General features: G+C 51.5%; 1 protein-coding gene across 4 annotated transcripts; it reads right to left on the bottom strand.

Moving 5' to 3' along the window:
* Window positions 1-256: 256 nt before the first annotated feature.
* Cul7 (cullin 7) lies at window positions 257-15362 on the bottom strand. 4 transcript variants are annotated; one of them, XM_027950450.2, is made up of 26 exons: window positions 14881-15362; window positions 13527-14207; window positions 13030-13181; window positions 12392-12892; window positions 11758-11896; window positions 11462-11658; window positions 10917-11175; window positions 9497-9734; window positions 9311-9416; window positions 7790-8017; window positions 7458-7548; window positions 7194-7365; window positions 6938-7043; window positions 6391-6486; window positions 6059-6234; window positions 5633-5766; window positions 5025-5207; window positions 4726-4832; window positions 4459-4641; window positions 3103-3263; window positions 2718-2934; window positions 2350-2614; window positions 1430-1575; window positions 1186-1312; window positions 893-1098; window positions 257-654 (listed from the first exon to the last, which is right to left on the bottom strand). In XM_027950450.2, the coding sequence occupies exons 2-26, from the start codon at window positions 14197-14199 to the stop codon at window positions 331-333; spliced, it is 5187 nt and encodes a 1728-aa protein (XP_027806251.2). In that variant the 5' UTR covers window positions 14200-14207; window positions 14881-15362; the 3' UTR covers window positions 257-330. The 4 variants fall into 4 exon arrangements, 3 of the variants coding, with proteins under 3 accessions (XP_027806251.2, XP_027806250.2, XP_027806252.2); XM_027950449.2 differs by having other exon boundaries at window positions 14976-15362; XM_027950451.2 differs by having other exon boundaries at window positions 13623-15362.
* Between the last annotated feature and the right edge of the window lie 40 nt (window positions 15363-15402).

Here is a 15402-nt window from a genome sequence, read left to right as displayed (position 1 = left end):
CTCCAGCCTGTGAGATGAAAGTGCTTCTGCATACACACTTAGAAGGAGCTGAGCTCCATCCTGGTCCTTAATACTGGCTGGAGAGGACTGGGAAGACATATCTGACTACCTCTCCCTTTCTCCCCATCCCACCTTCCTCATCTTGACAAATCTCCTAGCATGGTAGGAGATAGCCTCAGTGCCAGAGGGATCCTTCTCCCAGCCATCCAGGAAAGCCTCTTGCCCATCTCAGTTCTAGCAGTCACCAAACGACAGATCACATAATCAAACTCCATGTTTTATTTCTGTAAAAAGCTCCAGTCTCACCTATCATGGACCCCATTCGTAGGGCTACCGGAAAGTAGAGAAGCTCTGGGTGCCGGTGCAGGAGGCATAGGGCACACCACGGGAGCGAATCTGCAGGGTGTGGAAGGTGAGTGGTGGGTTAGGGCCTGAGGAACCTGGGTTTAGGGACTCGGTGTGGGGCTCCATCACAGTCACAGGGACTGCATAGGACAGCATTTGGGGCCGGTCATCATGGCGTCTCAGCGTGCCCTTGCCCAGGAGGTGCAGGATGCAGGAGAGGACATCAGTGCTGCTACATGCAGCCCCTCTACCAAGGCTGCTGACCAAACCCCTCGGAGGACATGGGCCCTTCTGCCAAGCCTCCAGCACCTATTATGGGAGACCAGAGAGAAACAGGTCAGAGACAACACCTTCCACACCAACCACATGAGAGGACAGGAAGTCCTGAGCACATTAGGTGAACCTCAGCCTTACTTCTCACACATCTATAGGCTGCACCTGCACAGTGAACAAGATGCTTCAAATATGGACCTACCACCTTCAAATATGGACCTTCTGTAGGCTGCCCTCACCCCAAACCCACATCCCTTTGACTACCACTACCTACCAGGCAGACAAGCTGGTCAATGTGCAGCCCTTCATCCCCGTGGGCCTTGAGGATTCGAACAACAAGGCAGTTGAGAAGGTTCCGTCTCTTCTCCAAGTTCCGGCCTTCTTCATCTTCAGCTTTCATGTATGTCTGAGGTGGGATAAGCCACACATTGCCCCTCCTTGGCCTGGGTTCCTCACTGTCATCTCGAATCTTGAGCACCCCTGAAATAAATGGTGGTCACTTGGTAGGGGCTCACAAGGAACCTGACCCTAGCTCAGAACAGAGGCCCTCTGGCCCTGACTGTATACCTCCTGGTACATCCTTCTGCTCCTGAAGATCCAAGGGGCCTCTTGAAGAGGTGAGAGGCCCAATTGCCTGATTCAGCATCTCCAGAGGGAGCCCTGAGAGTGCCAACAGGCTCTCTACAGACACCGCCTTAAGAGAAGAGGCACAAAGCATTCAGGGCCTCTCCAGGAGTGGAGGGAAGAGGATGAAGGGAAGAGTTTAGAAAAGTGAAGGACAAAGTGGGAAAAGGCAGAGGAGCTGGGCCACCTTTAGATTGTTGAGATTCAGCAGCAGCCACATTTGCATGGTGGACACATGAAGGGTCTGGTCCCCAAACTGCACCTCAGCCCGGCCCAGCCACGTCCACTGTAGTTGCCTCTGTGGGCCTCGCTCTAAGGCAGGGTGTCTCTGACCTGGAGAAGTACCAAGGAAGGGAGGAAAACAAAGGGGAGAGGAAAGGAAGGAATGGGGTTTCAGGAAGTGTGCGCTATTGGCCAAGTTTGCTTTCTGCTAATGTCTGCAAAGCACGTGGCCTCAGTATTTATAGATAACAGAGGGTCCCAATCTGAAATTCCAGATCCCAGCTTTCTCTGATCTACCCCTCTGGCGAATCTCAGGTATCTGGGAGCCAGCCTGGGCCTACTCCTGTGTTATGCCCGTTTTATTTAGAGACAAAACAATGCAGTGAGGTAAGAAGACTGGGGCTCTTATTAAACTGGAATATTTAAGAGGGGAAGTGTCTCTCCCAATAGTCTGTGAGCTACCTGAGGGTAGATTAAATTTCTTTTCCTCCTTGGTTGCTGCCCAGAACACGGATTAGCCCTCAATGGGAAGTTAGCAGTTTGGAACTACAGGTGACTGACCAAGAAGGAGCCACATACCTACTCCCAGGGAAAGCCCTTTCTGGTGGCCTTACTCAGGTCCCTCCTCTTTCTCTTCTCCCCACTACCCTCAGATTCCTGGGATCTATAGTCTGACAGCATCTTTACCCCAGACAAAACTGCAGCTCCTACCCTTTCTTCTCAGATCCACCTCCCTTCACCTGTTGCCTGAGGGAGTCTTATCCCTAAAGACCATGTTTGTTCCCACCAAAGCTCCTGACCCCAGGGTCTACCCCAGCCTCAGGCCCTTCCCCAACAGCCTGTCCTCTCTCCAGTCCACCACAGTCCCTCTGCCTGCTTCCTCACTCTTGTTGTAGAAGTTGGAGTATCGGTTCAAAGTGCCCCTCAGGTAGGAGGGCAGGCAGGTTCCAGGGTTCAGCATATGGCATATGGAAGCAACAGGCCAGCAGCGCGGGGACAGGACAAGCACAGATACTTCTGGCATTGCCCCTTCATAGTAGAGATCCTCATTCTCCTCTTCCTCTCCCTCCACCACATCTGCAGCCACTGCTTCCCCAGCATCTTCTTCCTTTCCACTCTTATGCTCCTTGCCACTGGCCTCGTGGCCCACCTGAAGGGGCACAGGATTTCCAAATGCTGAGGGCCTCTTCTGTCCAGCTCCATGTTTCTCCCTTCCCACCTTCTTACTTGTACATTCTTTCCCTGGCACCTACCTGTATTTTCTTCTCTGTGTCCTCCAGCTTTAGGAGTTCCTGATCGAGCTGCTGGAGTTGGTAGACATGGAACTGGCGCTGCAGCTCCTCTGAGGTGCTCAGGCTCCGCAACATCTGCTGGGGGAGGCGATTGGGGAAGCAGGGACCAATCTGCTCCAGCACAGCCCCCTCCAGCCAGCTGGAGCCAACGCCCAGTAGACGGTCTGCCATGTACTGCCTATGACACACACAACCCAGGCCAGATCTCAGTGGGAGTACCAGCATGAACCAGCTTCCTACTCCAGGGTTCCAGCCTGACTATATTCCAGATTCCCAGGCTCTGTGAGCTAGCCCTGACCCACCATCCTGTGTCCCTCCATCTCCTATTCCCTAGGTCCACACTCACTGGTAGTAATGCTCAAAGGTGGTGGCTATCTCAAGGCCAGAGAAATTTAGGACAGTTTCCAGGCATCGCTGCAGTTGTGCCAGCATCTCCATTCCCCGGGCTCCACCAATCCGGCTACCCTGGATCCGCTGATCAATGTGCCGGGCAAACTGCTCGCTCACCTAGGTGTTGGGAAAGTAAGGATAACCTGAGCAAGTCAGCCAAGGGGAGCAGGTGAGCAGAAGCAGTGAGAAGGTCTGAGAAAGGAGATGTGAATGGCTGGCATCCTCTCCATTGGTCAACCCTATATTTTGTTGTTGCTGGGCAATGTAACCCAGGTTTTTGTACATGCTAAGCACATGCTCAACTACTGAGGTACATCACCAACCTGATTAACACTTTTATAAAACTATTTTATAAAATCAATAACTGTGCAAATTAGCAATATTAACAATTTTGAAAAATGTTTTCTTTGTGTCTAAAAATCAGACAATAGTAATTTTATTTATTTTCTTATTTTTGTGGTATTGGGGATTGAACACAGGAGCACTCTACCACTGAACTACATCCCCAGTCCTTCTTTTTATTACTTTTTAAAAATTTTTGTTTTGAGATAGGCAGCTTGTGATCCTCCTGCCTCTCAGTCTCCAGAGTAGCTGGGATTATAGGCATATGCCACAGTGCCCGCTTCAAATAATAGTAATTTTAAATGAGGAAATCGGTTATATGGCCAAAGACGGTACACTGTGGTATTACTGATAAAACAGAACCAGAAACAACTCAAGTAACCACAGCGCCACTACCCTGCTGCACTGGACCTTGCTCTCCAGGGTGTTTGTCATGTTCATGATTTGCTTAACATTTGCTGTGTGTGTTCCTTAAATGAGGCCCTCTGTCTTGCTCATTATTCTTCCTTTACCTTTCATCACACTGCTTGACGCCCAATGCTTTTAAATACTTGTTGAAAGAATGAGAATGGTAAGTAAATCACAGTACATCCACCAGGTGGTATCAATGCACAAACAAAATATGAGGGCAGGGAGCAACACTGGAAAAAACTTCTAATGTGTCATGCACAGCAGCACAGGCCGGCAATCCCAGCAATTTGGGAGACTTGACACAGGAGAACTGAAAGTTTGAGGCTAGTTTGGGCAACTCTGCGAGATCCTGTCTCAAAAAAAATCAAAAGGACTGGGGATATAGCTCAGTAGTAAAGCATTCCTGGGTTCAATCTAGTACCCCCCCCACACACACACACAAAAACCAAACATGGTTATATTCAAACAGAATGGGAATGGAGGGTGGGTCATTTAGGGGAGGCAGGGAGGGGAAAGTCAGAGGGGAGGGGCCTGGTAGAGGTGTGGGAGAGTGGCTTACATGGGCAGCTCTGAGGAAAGGGAGCCTGAGCAAGGCTCCAGCACAGCCATTCTGCAGCGCCAGCAAGAAGGCTGCCCGTGGCCCAAACAGCTCAGAGCTCGACTTCTGCAGGTTATAATAGTGTTCACAATAGCGTGGCACAAAGTCATCGTCCCGCCAGTAGGAGGTTAGAAAGTTATTCACCTGGAAGGAAGGCACAGGAACGTGAAGAGGCACTGATCATGCCACCACCACAGTGTCCCTCAACCCATGCCTGCCCCTGCCCACCTGCTCCTCTACCACAGCCCGCCAACAGCGGGTCAGATTTCTCATGATGCTGCTCGGAAGGCCTCTGGTGGCCAAGGAGCTCCAGTCATGGCTTCTGTTTCTGCCCTCTGTGGAGACAGAGAAAGTGGCAGAGGCAAGAAGGGGGCAGCCCCTCAGGTCCCCAAGGATGATTCCTAAGGCCTTAGACAGGCTGCTCTCCAAAATGATGTTCCTGGATGGCCTAATACAAGCCTAACATGTGAGTGGGGGCCCAGGAAATGCTCCTAACTAGACCTGCTATTGGAATCCCCAGTACTCACTAGGCCGAGGGGCGGCCACCACTGGAGGGGCCATCTCACAAGGCTCCACATGCACTAGCAGGTGGGTAAGGCGACGCACACGAGAGGAGAATGCTGCTGCCCGGCTCTGGGGATTATGAGAAGCCTCCCGACACTCCAGGTACTGGTCCAGCAGCCAGCCCAAGGGGCTAATGCCATCCTCATCTGGAGGACAAGAAAAATAAGTCAACACGTGGCATGTCTTTGGGGAATTGAGAGTTCGGGAGAGAGCAATAGGACGGAATGACACATGGAAGAGGGGCAGCAGGCTTCCACTGACCTTACAGTGTTGGTTAGCACTTGGGCAGACACTGGGTGGGGAGGAAGGGACCAGGGTGACAAACATAGGAACCAAAAGGACCAAGAGCATATCCCAAGTATTTCTAATATTTATTTATTTTTTTTTAGTTCTCGGCGGACACAACATCTTTGTTTGTATGTGGTGCTGAGGATCGAACCCGGGCCACACGCATGCCAGGCAATGTGGCTCAAGTGCGCTACCGCTTGAGCCACATCCTCAGCCCACCCAGGTATTTCTAGGTTAGAGCAAGAAAGAGCTGGTTGGTGGGGCCAGGTGTCAGAATGATTACCAGGTGACGTGATGTTCTGCACTAGGGGGCTGACCAGGGCTTCCCAGCAGGTCTTGCCCAGTGCTTGGGCAGCCTCATCGTCAGGGAGGAAGTGATCTGCAAAATTCTGCTCCTGGCGCAGAGCTCCATTCAGTCTGGGGAGGAGAATGCAGAAGGAAGGTGTAGGGCTTGAGGCTTAAGTTGCCCAGTATCTGCCCAGTCAGCTTGCCCTCAGCACCCAGGCCAGAGCCCCTCTTGGTATTTAATAACTGCCCTGGGCTAACTGGTACATCCCATCCTGGCACAGAGGGGAAACTGCTTTATCCTTTTTTCCTCTTCCCAATTGTATTAAAGCCCTAACTCATGGCCTCTCTAGAACTCAGCCTGTTAGTCATTTGTGATAATCTGACCTTCTGCACAGACAGACACACCTACATTTCCACATACCTAGAACTCAGATGCAGAAGGCTCCTGCGGTCCTCTGCTATGTCCTGACTCCAGGCCTGTGCCCGAACCATGTAGAAGAGGCGTGTATGACGACACAGTTGCTCCCGGAACACTGGCCAGAAAGTGGGCTTGGGGCCCAGGACCTCCAGCCCCCGAATGCGAGTGTCAATGCCACCCTGTAACAGACACAGGACTCTTTTCATTTGCCCATACCCTTCTTGGGTTGGGCTAGGGTTGGCTATGCCCTCAATCCTCACCCCTGGAGCTGCCTGAGAGCCAGGCTCAAGATCCACAAAGTGCAGGGCCTCAGAACCCCATACCCCCAGTCACACCTGCTGACAGCGCTTTATGCGGATCTGGATGATGGGCCAAAAGCGGGTCAGGTTCTCCAGGAGAGTCACCCTGCTGGCATAGGGCATCACATTCACCTGTCAAGGGATAGAGAGGACTGTCACCTCTGCATATGTACATGGGAGTATTGAAAGCACCTATATCAGCACCAATCTCCTAGCTGTGTCCCTTCCTCCTATAGTCCTGGGACATGGGGCTCCTAAAAAAAAAAAAGACCCTAGGGCATGAGATTGTGGCTCAATGGTAGAGTGCTTGCCTTGCACACGTAAAGCACTCTGTCTGACCCTCAACAACACATACAAATAAATAAATAAAGGTATTGTGTCCATGTACAACTAAAAAAAATAATAAAAAAATAAAAGGGACCCTAATGCCACCCCCACTGCTTGAGACCTGATGCCATCACATAGGCACAGGAATAAAGGACTCTGCTTTTATGGGGCTCAAAACGGGTAGGAAGTTAGGAGATTAGGGCAGGATAGGAGGGCAGATCTGCAAGTGATAGGCTAATGGCACAGGGGTTCCTACCGAGTTGAGTTCCGTGTTAAGAGAGTTGATGCTGTCGCCCCCGCACACTACCAGCCGGGCTGGCATGTAGCTCGAGTCTTCACCAGCCACCAGCACTGTTAGCTGCCTAGGAGTGGGAAGGAAGATCCAATGGGAACTGGAACCTCTCATGTCCTTGTAGATTCACCAAATTCAGAGGGATGGTGCATTCTCCAACACAGGGAAGTCACAAGAAAGCCCAGGTGTGTCACTAAGCATATACACAGGAGCATATTACCTGATGAGGACACCCTGACGCATGTGCAAGGTGATGGAGTGGGAGCCTGCACTGCCATTGGACTCCCAGTAGGTCTTAGGGTTACGATCTGTCAGCTTACTTGCCCGGTGTGGGTTGGAGGACACCTCCACCTTCTCCCAGCACTTGTCCTCCTTTACATCTACACTGGAGCCTGGGAAAGAAGTGGAGGTCACAGCCAGACAAGTACAGAGGGGAAATGGTATAGGTGTGGGGATGTTGAGCAACTGGGGGACAGGTACAAACCCTGGCACAGATATCTGAGGAACACATCAAAGAAAGGGATGTTGATGGGCCGGTGGGTTCGCCTGTGGTCTTCAATTTGGCCCAGCACCATCTGCAGTGGGAACATCAGAGAGAAGAGGTATGGGAGGAATGTGGAAAGACACACAGAAATATGGATGGAGGAAAGCTCAAGCAGTGGTGGGAAGAGAGGGCAGGGAACAAATGTTCCCAGGCTCACTTGAGTCATCTGCTGTTCCCAGCTTCAGGAACACAGCCCCTTCCCAGCCACTGCTGGATTTTGTATTCTTAGGTAGCTCTGAACCCACAAGCTTCATCCTGCCCTTCCTCCTGACCTGGATGCAGCCGCCTAGGATGTTAGTGGTGAGCTTCCGGTAGAGGTGGGCATGCTTCTCACACTTGAACACCATGTCCCGCAGCTCCTGAGCCAGCTCCAACTTTCCCAAGTGCTTTTCCAGGGCCTTGGAGATGGCATCTCGGGCTCCCAGCTGATTCAGCACCACAGCGTAGTCCCTGCTTGCTGAGGTCAGGCGATGCAGGAAGGTGATCAGTTCTTGGAGCACCTGGGATGGCGATGTCAAGGGGGTCATAAATATAGGACTCAGGGAACAGGCCAGAAGGGCACCCACAGTGGTAAAAACCCATTATGTACTGGGTGCTGGGGGTGCTGCAGTGAACGAGACAGAGTGACGAAGTATAAGGACAGGGATGGGAGAGACATAAAGCTAGGTGGAGTTAGAGAACCAAAAGCAAGCCAAAAAGGAAAGAGCCAAGGGACATCTTGCCATCCTGGGGTTCTAAGCTACTGAGTATGGTGACAACAGGTACAGAGAGAAATCCTGGATTCTCTCATTCAGGCCCACCTATCCTGAAAATGAATTGTAGGTCTGTGTTTTGAAATATTCAGGCCCCAAGTTCAGTCACTTGGAAGGGCTTGGTGGGGCCCAAAAGGAACTGGATTTGTGTATATTCCCTAAGGGGTACCCTTTTAGAAATTAAAATCTGAGTAATAGCAAAAGTTGTGGACTGTAGACACTTACTGCCACCATGACCCTAATTCTCTGATCCCTTCTAAAACCTTCTGTGCCCAGGACCTCTCTGTAGCTCTTGCAGGGAACACTTGTAATGTGGTGTGCCCCCTGTCTCCTGCACCTCTTTACCCCATAGAACCAGCCAAAAAAGGAACCACTGAAGCTCTTATTTGTTTATATTTGCATAGGAAACACAGGAAGGATACATAAAATTAATACAAGTGGGGGGAGTACTGAGTGACAGAAATTCAAGTGGGAGCAAGAGTTCTCAATGTATACCTTGTTATATCATTTTGATTTGTGAACTGTTTGAATGCATAACCTATTTAAAAAAAATAAGATTAAATTTTAAACTTTTTTCTTTAGGTGCTGGGGATTCTACCCAGGGATGTTCTACCACTGAGCTATACCCCCAGCCATTTTTCATGTTATATTTTGAGACATAAGTCTTACTAATTTGGTGAGGCTGACTGAACTTGCCACCCTCTGGCCTCAATTTCCTGAGTTGCTGGGATTATAGGCAGGTGCCACCGTGCCTAGCTAAAATTCAATTTTAAAAGCAAAACTTCAGGGCTGGGGCTATAGCTCAGTGGTAGAGCACTTGCCTAGCATGTGTGAGGCACGGGGTTCAATCCTCAGCATCATATAAAAATAAATAAATAAAATAAAGATATTGTGTTCATCTACAACTTAAAAAAAAAAAAAGCAAAACTTCAACCAAGAGCACAAAGGCTCTATCATTTCCTTGCTGAGGGGGTTTGCCTCACCAGTGGCTGCCTTGTGTCCTCTCCCTCCCAGCATCTCCCTGGAGCAGGGCAGAGGTACCTCTCGATCAGTGTTGGGGGACCGCAGGCAGGTCATGCAGGCATCCATGGCCTCGTGCCAGGGAAGCAGCAGTGCCTCGGGGAAGTCCACCAGCTGCGTCAGGATTCTAGGAGCAGGGGCAGAAGGCAGAGATGCACAGCTGGCCTGAGGCCCTTTGCCTATCCCCACCTCTCACCAGTTCCTCACTTCAGCGCAGTCAGATGCAGGGCCTTGTTGGTAGCCGGAGTGTCCAAGGTCTGCATCAGTGCAAGGAAGGGCTGAGGCTGCCGCTGGAGCTGCAGCAGGCATGGCTTGACCTCTCTCTCCCGGGGTCCCTCAGAGTTCAGGGCTCGTTCCAGATCCACAAGGAGTTTCCCAGCTGGGCCCAAACCCTCCACCAGAGACTGCAGGGAAGCACTGGGGCTCTGAGGTGGGGGTTCCTTCACTATAGGAAGAGGTGTTACAAGAATTGGTCACTGTTAGTGATGCAGAGGCTCAGAAAAGGACAGATTCTTTACTCTCAATCTTTACTTCTAATGTCTCCTAAAAATGATTTTGATTTTTTCCCTTTCCATGTTAGGGATAGAACCCAGGGCACTGTGTATACCAAGCATATATACTACCACTGAGCCACATGCTGAGCCTGACTTTTTTTGGTCTTCCTCCTGTAAGTTAGTTTTGGAGATTTCATAATTTCTTTCTCTCTCTCTCTCTCTAAATAGAAGCACTCTACCACTGAGCTACAATCACAGGACTTTTTTTTTTGAGGCAGGGTCTCATTAAATTGCCCAGTCTGGTCTCAAATTTGCCATCCTCCTTCCTCAGCCTCTCAAGTTACTGGATTATAGGCATGTACCACCATACCTGGCAAAAGTCAGGACTTTTTTAGGCCTCAAAAACCTCTTACAATGTTCTAACTTTACGTCCTCCATTATCCTTTTTTGTATTTTGAGATGTGGACTGATTATCTTGCCATGGCTGGCCTTGAACTCCTAGACTCAAATGATCTTCCTACCTCAGTCCACAAGTAGCTGGGACTCCAGGTTTATACCACCACACTTGGCTTTCTTTTTTTTTTTTTTTAATATTTTTTAGGTGTAGATAGACAGTACCTTTATTTATTTATTTAGATGTGATACTGAGGATCGAACCCAGTCCCTCACATGTGCTAGGCAAGTACTCTACCTCTGAGCTACAACCCCAGCCCATCCTTTATTCTTTAAGGGAAGTACAGTGTCTACTTCTCCACTTATTGCTTATCTCTAAATTTTGGATTCTCACTAAATAAAGTGCCGTCTTTCCCAGAAAGAACTGCACAACAAGCAGCAGAGTCCTTAAGAACGCCCTGTTAACCAGGCGCAGTGGCACATGCCTATAATCCCAGTGGCTAGGGAGGCTGAGACAAGAGAATCGCGAATTCAAAGCCAGCCTCAGCAACAGAGAGCACTAAGCAACTCAGTGAGACCCTGTTTCTATTAAAATACCAATAAGGGCTGGGAATGCAGGCATCCAGCAATTGGGTGTCCCTGAGTTCAGAGATTGGGTGTCCCTGAGTTCAATCCCCGGTACCCCTCCCCCCCCAAAAAAAGAATGCCCACTTGCTTTAGGTGGTAAGCCTGACACCCACCTTCTACTCTGGCTGCATTTTCTGACTCCTGAGGCTGAGCCTGGGCTTTCAGCAGGAGCACATCTTGCTGGGCTTCTAGAAAGGATGGGTAAGCTGGCTGCCCTGCCAGGGCCTCAGGCCCATACTTCCTGTAAACCCGGCAGTTGAGCAGGTCTCTTAGGGCACTGTCATCAAGTCGCTGTGGCAGAGAGAGCAGCAGGTCCTGGGCCAACTCCATGGGTACAGCCAGCTCAGCCAGGATCTCCTCATCTAGAACGTGCTATCAAGGAGAAGGTCTAACTGAAGATAGCTCTAAGGGCAAAGGCTCCAAGGAGAACCTGGAAGGGACAGGGATCTCCCCTGCACACATACTCTCCACCCTGAACCTCTCAAGGCTGGTAGCTGGCTCCTCCCAAACATTTTACCCACATCTGCATCTCTGGACATTCCAGACTCCTCCCTAGTGGCTCTTTTGTCTCATGACTTCCTTTGGCCATCTGGAGCCTTCCAAATGTCTGTCACAGTCCAGCCCTTGCAACAATGTCCTTCATCCCCTGAGTGTCTACCTCCCCTTCCAGGTTGTCCTGTAGGATCTGGAAAACCTCCTGGTAATCAGGTCCATCCAACTTTTTGATGAAGAAGAGGAGCTCCCACCACTCGGCCTGGGTCAGGTGTTCACTCTCTTCAGCATCCTCATCCTCAGGCAGCACATAAGGCACAGCATAGAGTTCAGTCATAGGCTTCCAGCGCCAGGATGGCAGTGCTGTGCAAATGGGCCGTGGGACAGCCACGTCATTGCCCACCCAGCCAGACCACCATTCCTCTGCTCAGGGCTGATCCCTACATTCCTCTTTGAGCTCACCTCCACCCAAGACTCTACTGACTACTGCCCCCTGGTACTCATCAGCTTCAACCGCGTCCTCAATGTCTTCCTCAAATCCCAAGATCTCTAGCATGTGCCAGTGCACCCAGTAGGTGCGGCCTGTTGACTCCCACAGCACCTGGATGATGGAGGGAAAATGAGGGAAAAGGAGGAGAAGGCTCACTAAGACTGGCTAATTCCCAACGATGAGGACTCAACTCCAGTATGACCACCTGACCAAGTTTGGAAATACTTCTAAGTAGCCAAACACTGGCATATGAAAAGCATGTACATATACCCAAAAGATACATTGCTCTTCTGGGATGGGCTGTTTCTCCTGCCAGCCTATGCTTGATGGGTTACATTGCTATACTTTCACCTGACCTCAAGCACCCCATCTCCCTGATACTGACCTTTGGAAGAAGGTAACTATATCATTTTCTTCCTAGGTGTGAGCCTCTGATACCCAGATAGTCTTAGCCCTTCAAATAACCTCCCTTTGAATTGCTGACCCCATTTTACCATCTTGATTTGAGGGTTTTCCCAGTGGGTTGCCAAGCTAAGGGCCACAAAAAGGCACAGCTAAATCCAACCAATAAAATTCAGAACAGTGTCTTGCCACAGTGCTTCTCACCTGCGCGGGGGGCACACCACTGTTGCTCTGGCGGAACTCGCCTTCATCCCCAACGCTGATCTCCTCATAATCATCCAGCATCCGCACTCTCATGCCTGGCTGCAGCATGTCCCGCACATATAAGGCATAAGTATTGCCACTTGCAAACTCAGATCGAGGGCGAAACCGTCTTGACCTCCTGAAGGAGCGCTGGGCTTGGGTGGAGAGGTGCCCTGGACTGGCATCTGCAGGCTGAGGCTGGAAGATGGAACAGGGAGACCGCGCCAGGCTCCCTGGTCTGCTCGTGGCCCAGTCCCAACGCATGGCCTGCACAAGCTCAGAAATCAGAGTGCCCATGGCCATACTGAATTCCAGCTCCAGCCGGCCCCTCTCCCTACTCAACTCCTCAGGGGCAGAGTTGTTCTGGGCTCCTGGTTCCCCAGCACTGTCATTCAGCTGATCCAGGAGAAAAGTAACATGCAAATACCGCTTCACCAGAGAGAAGAGCAGCCTTCCTGGGACCTGTGGGATATAAACTTTGGCTTTCACCCACCTTGTCAGCTTTAGTTCCTCTTTCTACACTGTCCTCTGACAGGTGCAAAGGCCTGGTTCTCAGATCTTGCTCACAATCTCCCCCACCCCATGCCCCCACAGGATACCTGAGGTAGCTGAATGCCCTCGAAAGACATGGGATGTTCAGAGAGCGTGGCCTGTGCAAACAGAGCTAGCAGAGCACATCGGCTGTCAAAATCCAGGTGTTTCTCAATGGCTTCTTGCTGGCTCAATGACAGAAGGATCTGGGTCCGGGTCCCTGTAACCCACATCCCAGTCAGTAACTGCTTCCTAACTCATTCTTCCCAGACACCTCTCTTAAGAGTTTACACTCAATAAAATAAAAATCCTTTGCTACCACTCAGTAGGAATGACATGATTTGTTGATATGTTTCAAAAGCCAAAATTTACTATCTTACCCATACCCACACCCACAATCTGTAATAGTCTAAAATCCAGACTCTTGCTTTGCACAGAAAGTCAATTAATATGAGGTTCCTCAGAGTTATTCTTTCTTCAGAGATGCCCCTGCCCCCACCCTACACCGACCCCCTCCTTTTTTTCAAACTTTTATGAGAAGGGCAACAGAATCTTTTTTACGTACTGATGAGGTCAGAGGCTCCCGCCACAGTGTCCTGTGAGTCCCTGAGCCGACCCAGCCCCTCTCCTGCTTTCCCTTCCTCCCCATACTGTCCCTCACCAGCATCATGGGAGGATAGGGCTTGTATCATCCGGCCTGCGCTCCAGCGAACCTGATAATCAGGACTACTCAACATGTGCATGAGCAAGTCCAAAACCCTTGGGTCTTTGAAGACCCCAGTGAGGGGCTCAATGCTAGCATAGGCGCTGAGCACATGGACAGTATGAAGCAAAGGAGCAGGAGGCATGGTGCCTACACACTCCTCCAGTTGCCGAAGGGCCCTCTGAATCAGGGACTTCACATCAGTTTCCATTTCCCCTAGCACAGTTTTGTCCAAGGCTCCAGCCTCCGCAGACTCTCTGGAGGGCCCGATGACCTGGCCATCCTCGCCCAGCATCTTGTGGCAGTTGGCATAGATTTCATCGTCAGACATCCATAGGAGGATGTGCTCAGCTTTGCAGTCCACTTGGCTGGAGGCCCCTTCCCCATCATCTCCACGCCTGAGGATCAGCCAGCGAATCTGGTACTCAGGGTGCCCATCATGGCCCACCCGCTGGCGGATCAGCTCATCAGGATAGGCATGCAAGCCAGGCCCAAGGGGCACCCTGAATTCCCTGTAGCGGAGTTCCCCCACCATCCTGGCACCTGAGACACAAGGAAAAGAGAACACGCAAGCTCAAGTGAGAGGGGAGGTCAGAAAAATCAAGGCCTCCCAAGAGTTGGGGAAACAAATGTGGCAACAGCTGTTGGGCTGGGTGGGGTAAAGCTGGGCCCAGGAGTAGCCTGCTGCAGGCTGGGTGGGGCCAGAGCTAGGCAGAGGAACACTGGGGTATTTGTTCTGAGATCACAAAATTTAGGGATTAAAAAAGGAAGATCACAAAGGCCTGCAGCATGGAGTGAGTGGGGCAGGGTGCCTCTTAGTTACAGGCAGAATCCCAAGGTTCTGGGAAGGGTGTGTGTGAAGCCAGAGTATGTTTGGGGGACTGGGAAGGGAAATCCGAGTGTGTATGAAAAGGGGTGCTATTTCTAAGGGCTGAAACACTGGGTTGTGAGCCCCAGAGGGTAGAGACACCGAGAACTGATGGTGGAGTATAAGTGCAAGGCGCTATGAGGAGAGGGTCAGGGGCTAAGCACGCCTACAATAAGAGCAACAGGAAAAGAAAGGCTGCTGGGGAGCCGCGAGGCCCCAGACACCGTACAGTGGAGACCAGGTGGGTGAGGGGCGTGAGGCTTGGTCGACCAGACCAAGTCCTAAGAAGCTCGGATCACGCGACAGGATGGGAGAGGGGTCTAAGGTCGATAAAGAATCCTAAGGTACCGAGGGAAAGTGGGGCGCGAGATGGAATAAGCGAGAGGTCGGTGCGCGAGAAAGTCCAGGATAGGGGCAGGGGGCCGCGGCAGGGCTCAGGCCACCTCAGATGTCCACCGGAGTCCTTGCGCGAGGCCTGTCCTTCGCAGAGCTAGGGACGCGGCATAGACGATGGCTGCGACGCTGGCGAAGATTAGGGCCCCGCCTGGGCCCCCCAAGGGGTCAGGGCGGGAGGGGGCGTGCCTCCGCAGGACAGGCAGGAGGCGTGGCACAGCAGGACCCAGCACCCCAGGGTCGGGCCACTGTCCTCAGTGTCCGCTGGGGCAGGGCGGGGCCTGGTCCCTGCCGGTGGCACTCTGCGTCCAGCTCAGGGGGCTCCGCGGCCCGCCCAGAGCCACCGCTCATTTCCGCCGGACCTAGCGGAAAGCTGGGGGCCCTGGGAGAACGCTGGGGAGGAGCCGTGGTTGCCACCTCGGCGATGCGCCGGCACCTCCTCCTTTGCTCCGCCCTTTCCTCTTCCTTTTTGCCCTC

Source organism: Marmota flaviventris, chromosome 6 (genome assembly GCF_047511675.1).
Source record: "Marmota flaviventris isolate mMarFla1 chromosome 6, mMarFla1.hap1, whole genome shotgun sequence".
NCBI classification, from domain to species: Eukaryota; Metazoa; Chordata; class Mammalia; order Rodentia; family Sciuridae; genus Marmota; species Marmota flaviventris.
This window is presented reverse-complemented; position numbering and strand designations above follow the sequence as displayed.